Source organism: Ptychodera flava, chromosome 22, assembly GCF_041260155.1.
Source record: "Ptychodera flava strain L36383 chromosome 22, AS_Pfla_20210202, whole genome shotgun sequence".
Lineage (NCBI taxonomy): Eukaryota > Metazoa > Hemichordata > Enteropneusta > Ptychoderidae > Ptychodera > Ptychodera flava.
In genome coordinates, this window is record NC_091949.1 from 33,534,530 (window position 1) to 33,544,717 (window position 10,188).

The 10,188-nt window shown below is 38.3% G+C and overlaps 1 protein-coding gene across 1 annotated transcript; it reads right to left on the reverse strand.

Moving 5' to 3' along the window:
- Positions 1–7,716, reverse strand: LOC139123245 (serine protease 30-like). Its single transcript, XM_070689373.1, has 9 exons — positions 7,397–7,716; positions 6,621–6,717; positions 5,577–5,796; positions 4,655–4,886; positions 3,545–3,738; positions 3,073–3,167; positions 2,156–2,430; positions 1,333–1,487; positions 1–527 (listed from the first exon to the last, which is right to left on the reverse strand). The coding sequence occupies exons 3-9, from the start codon at positions 5,745–5,747 to the stop codon at positions 363–365; spliced, it is 1,287 nt and encodes a 428-aa protein (XP_070545474.1). The 5' UTR covers positions 5,748–5,796; positions 6,621–6,717; positions 7,397–7,716; the 3' UTR covers positions 1–362.
- Between the last annotated feature and the right edge of the window lie 2,472 nt (positions 7,717–10,188).

The window sequence follows — 10,188 nt, forward strand, 5'->3', positions numbered from 1 at the left end:
AGGGGTCTGAGAAAATGGACGTGATCAAAGTCCTATGTACAGAAAAGTGAAAAAGTCCTAGGTTAATATTTAATAAGTCGTCGGCCAGACAATGAAGTGGCCATACGTTCAATAGTAGCTTGGCTGATCTGTCATACTGACAGACTATGCGCGAAAGGTTATAAATGTCACTTGTATCTGGTTATAAGTATGGCGTGATTACATAGTTTGGCAACGAAACACACACAAAGCACACATACATGTGTAACATTAGCATATTGCTCGTGAGGCACCTGATGTAACATCTGCGATACAGATGAAACCGTTTAAAAGGAGAATTGCCGCCCATTGACATTTCCTGTGAATTTGTTTCTTTTCAATTCTCAATAAGGCAAATTAGTTTGTTCTTGGATCCAGCTTGAAAACTCCGTCACTTTGGTGTAAACACCCGGGTATGAGGCACGGGCACAACCGTTGCCCCAGCTGGTGATTCCGGCCAAGATCCATCGTCCATTGCGTCTGCAGACCAATGGTCCCCCGCTGTCTCCCTAACATGGGGAACGAAAAAAGCCATAAAATACACCTACAGAATTATTCCTAAAGTGCCTGATTTGTGACCGAAAAGAGTACCTTGCAGCTTTGTAGAGGTACTGTAACAACACCTTTATCCTTGTCCACGTTGACAGTGTTTTGTGGAGCAGCCAATTCATTTCAGAGACTTTGTCCTACTGCTTTGCCAACATGTGATACAAACAATTTATCTTAATCATTTTGTATCATAATTTATGCATGCGATGGATAATAGATATACATCGGTACTTGATAATAGCGCTGATCGCTAATGACGTCATTTCATCTCTCATTAATATGCATAAATAAATATTTTCCCCTATTTTCTGCATAAACGACGAAAATAAAACCTGCTAGTGTTACAAAGTCACATTAATTCGTATGAATTTATGGCTCAGACTACAAGCTGCAACAACAGCCGTACATACAACACCGAAATTTGTCCAGACTTTAGGCAGCTATGTCCACTGTCGCGCGAGCTATATTTAGAAACAAACCTGAAATCGCGCACAACGCCATTAACATATATTTATCGTTTCAAGATGTCAATAAAATTGGTGTAGATATTACAGAATTTTTCATTTGTTTCTTTTCATGATTATTTTAGTAAAATTAACGATTAAACATTTTTTTTAATTGAGATCAACATTTTTCGTCTATTAATAGCTTTAAAATAACGTTTAACGACATTAAGTTTAGTGACTTTGTTAGGAACAGTGATGGTCAAAATGTGTTAACTCCGAGTACTTGAACACACACACATCGTTCTCAACGTTAACCTACCTGACAGCTATCGATGCCGCCCTGCAGATATCCTGCACAAATCATATTCCCTGTTATCCACGGAGTGGTTTTGAAGTTTGTTGTAGTCCTACACGTGTTTGTGTTGATGAAAGGAACAGGTGCCTCTTGTAACGTGCTTGGATAGTCATATCCATCTGAGAGGGAAATTGGAATTTGTATACCGTTAACCGTCTGGGCGCCAAAGTCATTTTTTGTTGCCTTTTGTAGTCAATTTTTTTAGATTGTTGCCAGAATTTTGATTAAAAGCTATAGCTGATGAAATGTGATGTCCATTTGGTCCAAAATTATAACATTATACAGAAAGATTTATAAAAATTGGTAAAATGCTGCACTAAAAGTTTGATGGGAAAAATTACAGCTTTCAGATAGGGACTATTATTAAGTGAAATAAATGTCAACTCGAAGCAACTAGTAAATCGATTTGGCACCATACTTCAATTAACATAGGTATGATAGGATTTTTTTCCTGGTCAATGATATACTGGTAAAAGGGATGCATTAATGCAACTTTTCTTTATGAATTTTCTGACTTTCTTCGACTGGGGTACAATATTATGCTTTCTCCTTTTCTTTGAATTTTATTGGAGTTAAAGAGAGACAGCTCCGATTCATCCAGTGTATCGATTTTTCTGATACTACATTGTGAACCATTTAATTTTTGTGCAAGCATTTAGTTTGGAAAAAAAATTATCTGGTGAGAATTTTGTTGCGCTCAAGGATGAAAACCGGACACGATGTGCAGGTCTCGAATTTGGGTTTTTACATGATGATTTTAAAACTCTCCGAAGAAGTCTGATTTTACCTCTCAGAGAACCCCATCCTGTGATATAGCAATTCTCCCCGTCATTGAACACGGTGTCTTCATTTGGCAAACACACTGTGTTCACGCCCTCTAGAGTGAAATCGACCACACTTGATAACTTCAGAAGAGCGATATCGTAGTCAGGAATGTTCTTGTAAGGATAATTAAATCCGTCGTGGATTATGATGTCCTTGATCTGATAGAGTTTCCCCGTTGAAGTGTCCAAGTTATGCGCACCAATGTACACGGAAAAATCTGAAGGCGATCCTGGGTACCTGAAGATTAATATTCAAAGATAAGTTTTTGTCCGACATAGCTGTCCAAGTGTTCGAATCTCAGTAGAAGCTACATTTATGGCTAACCGTACATCTGGAATTTCACTCAGATAGCATACTATACATACCACGACATACCATTTTCTTTCAGCCAGAAAAAAACCTGATATCAGTAATCTGGCATCACATATTTTTGTATTAAAAACAACATTAAGGTAGAACGCGCCTCGGGGACAGATACTCTCAAACTTCGACAGTTCATTTCTGACCTTCCACTTGTGGGGATCATTTTACAGTTCTTGGAGAAGGAAAACTTTTACGCTATTAGTTTTTCGAAAATCCAAAATCTATAATCCCATTTTGAATTTCAAATATCGCAAAATGTTTGGTCATTTGTTTCGCTAGTTCCAAACTTTACACCGTGACCCCTAATTTTCATTGTTGATTTGGTAAGAGAATGGTTGAAAGTTTCATTCGCGAAACTTTGAGCAAAAAATTAAGTCTTTGACTTCCGAAGAGCATACTACCTTTAGAAGACGATTTTCATCAATTCGGAAAAAACTGTCCCTTATATTCTTTTTAAAGGCAAGAAAAAGTATCTGAATAACTGACAGAAATCTTGTGTCGGAAGTTTCAACTTACTCAGTGATACAGTGAGCTGCTGTTATAACCCAGCCATTGGAAATAAGTGATCCACCACAGATGAGCGTGTTAAATGTGCCATACAGCAAAGCAACCTGTGATGTGTGCAAATCAGTTTAATTTGAGATTATGAAACGAGAGACAGCTGACGCACAAATGCTAACTACCCGTCTTAACCCTTTCACCACCATGGTTTGTCCCAAATCTATTGTTTTCTATGGTAAAGTTGAACCTGTATACAGGGAACTGGGGGTGAAAGGGTTAAAGTTGAGTCGATATGTCTGTCTGTCTGTCTGTCTGCCTCATACCGTTTATGTCTGCCTGTCTGTCTCTGTTTGTCCGTCTGTCTGTCTGAGTGTCTCTGTGTCTCTCTGTGACTCTCTCTCTCTCTCTCTCTCTCTCTCTCTCTCTCTCTCTCTCTCTCTCTCTCTCTCTCTCTCTCTCTCTCTCTCTCTCTCTCTCTCTCTCTCACCTGCCAAGGCCATTCCCCTTCTTCAGCATCCCGGCCTCCGACTATCTTCGCACTGAAGTCGTTAGGACTTGTCTTCTGTACACCACAGCCTTCAAAGTGTGGCTGTTGTGTTACGTCATGGGAAGTCACCAAAGGTTTGAGTGTAGTACCACTTTCTTGTTTGTCATTTGTGTTAACAAGTTTGCCGGCGTTTACTGTTAAGACACAATTGTTATTCGTGTCACATCCTATACGTAGCACAGGTACCCGGAACTAGAATGCGCCTCAGGGAAGGAAATTCGGACGCTCAGATTTTTGCAATACTTGTCTAGTCTACCGCTCGTGGGGGCTCATTTTAAAAATTCTTGGAGTAAGAAAAAAATGTCATCGTCTTAGTATTTTTGAAAACCGAGAATTTTGTTTCTGGTTGCCGGTAATTGGTTTCTTTAATGCTAAATCTTACACTGTGATTTTGAAAGAGAAATTTTGAAATTTTCATTGAGGAAAGTTTGAGCAAAAGTTTAAGTCTTTCACTTTCGAGACGCATACCACGTGAATACAGAACGTCAAAGTAATTTTGTAAATCCTTGAGAGTAGAGTCGATTTTTATGTCGTCAGTTAAAAACGTTGGAATGTAATCAAGAAGGATTGAAAGCTACAGATGCGGCTTACGAAACTGTTCATGCAAAAACTACCGTCCGCTGACGTATACAGCGAATAACAGATCCCTATTGGTGATTAGCAGCCGAGTAATATTTGAGGTGGAATTTGATAATACACTGGACATGCTAAATTTATAATCATTGAATGTGATCCATATTTTCCAAATGACTTGTTTTTCTGAAGAAATAACCCTTCTGTATTGTAGGAGGAGCGCATATTTGGAATTTAAAAGAACTATGGATGGAAGCTGGCTTCCAGAGTGAGCACAGGGGGGTTAATGGACCTTGTTCTCCGACGGGAGGGTATGTTTAAGAAAAATGTACCCGTAGCTACGAACAGTTTTAAAATCCCCTCTTTTTTTCGAAGAAGTTCAAACTTTGTGCATATTGACATCGAAAACAGGGTTGGCCGTATTTTTGTGGATTGCACAGTAGAAAGTCAGTATATGACAAAATTGTGTCGACTTACAGTTTATTACAACGATTACTACAATGCCTGCCAAGCATATCAAGGCGATACCAACACTGATTATGATCACCATGGCTGACACGCTCAGGGAGAGACCATGCTTCCTCTTATAGCCACCAACGGCGGCCTGACTGCTCGGCGCTTCAGTCGCCGGTATGCCTCCACTGTGTCGGGAAACTTCTGTGGTATTGTGAAATGCTGGATTGTCTACCCCTCCATGACTCGTACATGCCTGTAATCAAAATATACAAATGCTGCGTTACTTAAATGTATGATGCACATTGGGACAGATATTTTGACTCTCAAACTTTTAAAATACTCTTATAGTCTACACTTGAGGAGGCTATTTTGAAGCCCATTGAGTGACAAAAAATTTTCATCCGATTATTTTTGTAAAATAGAAAATTCTATTTTTCTCATAGAGTTAGCACAGGGATAGCGGGCATTTTGAATTTCAAGTGTCGGTAAATGTCAGGTAATTTGTTTCTCTTCTCCAAAATTGGTGACCCCTGATTTTTTATTCTTGACTCTGAAAGGGGATGATATTCAGTTTCGTTACGGAAAGTTTGAGCTTAAGTTCAAGAATATCAACCTTAATACATAGACTGAATACAGCATTGTGTGAGGTGATATCATGCACCTTGAATGTGTGCATTGCAAACCCAATCTTAATTCGTACAAGAAAGGACAAATGTTCAGCCGAAACCAACTGAAGGAAAATGTTTGAGTCGAGAACTTCTCTGTATCATCTCCGATTAGCATGTTATGGATATCATGTGTTTATTGCATTGTGTTTTCATGTGACATCTTGTCTGTCTTGTTGACCGTAGTGTGTATCCATGGCTACATGATGTATCTCATGGTCACTCGTACCATACTCTCAAACATTACAATACTCGGTTTTATGAAAGAGTTCGGTCACCTGGGTTGGGTCATACTGTGTGAAAATTCTTCCACTGATGGTGTATACACCATTTCTGTCTGGAACACCCATCGCCGTCTGCGAAGTAATCCCTCTTCCATGGTGTTGGAAGTTGTTCCCGTTAACATGGAAATTGTTGTACGGGTTGTTGTAATTTGAAGAATCTTGCATTTTTTTCGATGGTTATTCCATTTTCTAAGGTATTAGGAGCTACTGTAAACTATAATTGGAATTTTTAGAAAGTGTTACTGTGTTGTTACATATAACAGTGTTTGTGTTTGCCCAATACAACACTCTACAAGTCTGGATCTTTTAGAACGTTATATGTAAATTAAATCTTTAACCCTTTGAGCGCCAAAGTCAATTTTTGTCACCATTATAAAACTGCCCCGTCAATTTTTTTCTTATTTTTTTGTAAAAAAATTTGATGAAAAATTGTAGCCAATGAAATGTGAGGTCGATTTGGTTCAAAATTATCAAAATAATTATAGAAAAAGTCATAAAATTTGGCAAAATATGGCTCTAAAATTTTGGCGGGAAAAATTACAGCACTCAAAGGGTTAATGCATTGTATAACTTTGGATTTCAAAATGTTCATTTGTAGCTGTACAGCGCTTTTGAATATCTTTTATGATAGAAAAAGCGCTGTAGAAAATAAATGCTAAACAACAGCTGAAAGTCTTTTTTTGATGTATGTCATTATAATTCCATGGGCTAGTCAATTGTAATTGGAAAACCGCAGGAACATCCGAATCCTTTTTTTATTTTTTTAGATGTAAACTTCTCTTCAAAGTCTGAGCGGGAACGTACGAACTTGAAGGATCTCATGGAAGATAAATTTAGTTCACAGATGTACCGTGTACAGATCATAGCTTCAGTGGCTTACAAATAGAACCAGGGACGGGGTGATTTTCAAAACATCGCAAAAATCACTCTTTAACAGTCGATGTGAAAATTTGGGGCTTTTTTCAATGTGAAAAACGTTGCGCAAAATAAGATGTCTCTGTACGTCTGTATAGAATGGACAAAATTAAAGTGAGTCACCTGGGCTGACCTAAGTGTAGGCCTTATCACGGAATTCCTCTGCCGCTAAGGTATTATAGAGGGAAATTTATCGACCTTGTCGGATTTTGTGACGTGGCTGTAGGTAAAGTAAACACAAAAACAGGTTACTTGGTTGGATACGAGGGAACGCGATGATGGTACCATCGCCTAGTAAATACATCAAACAAGGAGTGAAAGGCAATTCGAGGTTATATGAGGAAAAATGAAATCAGAATTTAGTTCTCTTTTGTTAGTGTTTTTGAGTCAACCATTGTATTCGACAATAAATAAACTTAGAATATTTAATACAATTGTTGCATATCACTTGACTAGATATTACCGATAGGTACAAAATGAATGAGCGCCCTCATTAGAGAGAAATGTATCGAAACTGCTGTGAGGAAGAGCGATATCTTGTACAGAAAAATTTTTGAATAATCGCCTCATCGGCATATTAACGGAAAATCGTCACAAATAAAGCTCTATATACGTACACAACTTGTGAGAATCGAGGCCAAATTTTACAACTAAAAGTGAGAGTAGAACATAATTCTCCTTGTTTGATTTGCATTCAGACGAGAAAGCGAATTGCCACTTGACCGACACTTTCTGATGTGGTCTCTTTTGTCCGACATTGCGCTCCTTTCAGGTTAGAATAACATTTTTGACGAAAGATTATAAAGTTTGATTAGTCATTTGTGACTGTATCTTGGAAAATAGCCCTCCATGGTGACGGGAAACAGAGAGTTATCAAATGAAAAGTGACTTGAACTTACCTCCGCTATATTTTACTCCAATCCTGTACCTCTTGAATCGCTGATCAAGGCAAAGGCTATTAAAGTATACTGGCCTACCCACAGTTCTTTGAAGGTGGTGTCTCGACGGAACGTTTGAAACAGTTGTAATAAAGAAACGGATGATTGACTCCGCAGACTAATTTTCTAAACAGGTCTTCAGCACCATCGGCTGTGCAAATGTATCAAAGTCCGACATGACAGAAATAAAAGAATGGTTTGTTTTGGCTGACGTGATTCATAACCCGTTAGCCTATCAAACAACAAATAGAAAATACAAACATATATTTATCTCAGGTATACGCCTCTTACACCTGACATTTTGCCCCGCCCTTTAAAGGAAGCGCCCTCACACGGTGATATGCATGGGGCAATCCACTCAGTATTAATTTTGATATCATGACTACACGTAACAATTCCGTCTGTTTGCCACTCTGGTTCCATTTAAAGTGAGGCGAAAACAAAATGCGGAAATGCAGAAATAGTAGTTAGCAATATTCAGATAATACGGATGACAAACTTCATAGTATGTGAACAAATATGTTCTGGATGATTTCCTTTTCAGTGAATATTTTTCCTATTGTTCGTGTGTTTTTTTCCTTCAAGTAATGATCCCTTACACAGGAATGTGAAAATTATGTAGCTATGTGACTTTTTTAATCCCATAAAGATATGTTATTGTCATTATCTCAGATATTTTATCACTATCATTACGAAAACAATGTTCATCAAAAGTCTGCGGGGTCCATGTAGCATAGGCCTATACTCGATCTTTCGAAGATGCTAAACATGTGGTAATCTCTGGTCTAGTATCTCGAACTTTGGGATGATTGACCAGTCTGAAGTGCCTTACTATTCAAGATTAATACAAAACTGGAAATTACATTTAGCGATTCACAGACTAACGACAAACGAATGCTAAAGGACGACCTTTGGGCACCGTGACTTCCGTCGCAAACTTGAACTTGAAAGATGTAGCGCAATGATGCTGTTGGTAAAGTTGCCGTAGGGTTCGTATACTGTGTTCATCAAACTCGGTGAAATGATTTTCCTCTGTCCGTCATTGTGGAGTGAGATTACACAATCTCCAGGTCATCGCCATACACATTGAAAACATTTCCTTAGTTTCAACAGAAGTCTTTGTAGAGACATTGGTCTGAGTTATGATAATAGATAAATCGACCCTTCTTACAATAAATAAACCAAACACAAGGTTCATGGATCTGATGCTTGTACAACTTTCAGTTTTCATAGCTAGCATCAAAAAGTACAACTCAAATTTAGATATTTTTTTTCAAATGGATTCTACTTTTCACAGAATCGTCGATACCTGTGTCTCGTCCGAGCGGTCACATTATTGATAGTGTAGAGAACAGATTTATTGATATTGATGTTGGTAATGATTGGGATGAGTCATGTGATCGACTTGTTATCATGAATTACAGTCTGCGGTTTCTGATCAAGTTAAACGAAGGCCATAGGGTCAAAGTGTTAAATCTGCAAGGAGAACTGAATTACTGTGCTTCCCTCAGTGAGTCATCAAATTTGCATGTTGTTGTGACGCCGAAGTTGTTGACTATAACTTGGTGCAGATGACTTTGTCAAAGTTCAGTCAACGCCTATGTTGGCGCGTCAGCGCTTGATCACGACAACGGCGATGCTGCTATGACGTAGACATGACGTAAACACACTCTGTGACTTAAATTAATGTCTGATTAGGATCAGTTATTTACATCTAAAAAATTTTGTGAAATATCTTTCAAAAAAGGCATCAAACGTTATCGAAACATGAGTCAATGAAATATAATGAGCCGTTAAAGTTTGTCGCCGCGGTTAGCCGGGGTGGGGGTCGTTCGATAGGACGCGATGCTGAGTTACAATAGTTGAATAAACGAAAGAAAAGTGACTGAAGGGAGCGCAGCACATTGGTCTTGCCAGTTCCTCCACTACTTGCGCACAGACAAGTGCAGGTCTGATCTGCTGCTGATCAAAACGCGGGCAAAACTACGTGTTTTGAAAATATACCACTCACTTTTCTTGACGGGCAATGCTGTACCTTATTGTCCATCTTTTAAACGATGCGTGTTTCTGATGCACATGTTAGATCTACAAGCAGAGTTGATAATGGGATTATAGCCTGTTAAAGTCAGTATCATCCCCCATAGGCATCGATAGGCCTATACATAAAAGTTTCTCTGGTATCTTTTTTCCTGCCAATTTATGTGCATCGTGAATAGGGAGAAAATCGTCTATGGCAATTCCGCTCATTCGAAACCTGTGTCTTTTCCCGTTTTTTCTGATGTGTTAAAAAACTCTAATCATTGTTTCCCATGCATTATCCAACCACCCCAGCTAAGATACAATATATGAATCACACAATATCGAATCAGAAAAAGCAATAGTTCAAATAACCATTCTGTATTCCCGTCACATGATGAAAAGTGATAAAGAATGAGAAATTAACTTTGTATCTGTGTAAAATTACTGTTGAAATTAGGCCCTATCTCATACAGACATTGTTGAAAAAACCAAGAAAATCGCATTAGTTTTGCTTATGTCAAGAATCAGAAACAGATAGATCTCTTTTGCACTTTATAGAATATGCGTACCTTCAAGATCCCTCGAATCCAACATAAGAAACTGCAAAACTAAGCGTGTCGAAATAAAATTATATTTCTACCACTAGTTGTTCATGATCGTTCTCACGGCCTGGGCATATTCACTTCAACTTATGCGAGACAAACCTAATTTCTTTCTCAAGTTCATATCAATGT

What these genes read in the sequence shown, in the direction of transcription:
- LOC139123245 (XM_070689373.1), bottom strand. Translation starts at nt 5,747, where the DNA reads ATGCAAGATTCTTCAAATTACAACAACCCGTACAACAATTTCCATGTT. An exon ending in AGTAATCGTTGTAATAAACT is followed by an intron (nt 3,739 to 4,654) that starts GTAAGTCGACAC and finishes GTGTCTTAACAG; the next exon opens with TAAACGCCGGCAAACTTGTT. An exon ending in GCGGCATCGATAGCTGTCAG is followed by an intron (nt 528 to 1,332) that starts GTAGGTTAACGT and finishes TCCCCATGTTAG; the next exon opens with GGAGACAGCGGGGGACCATT.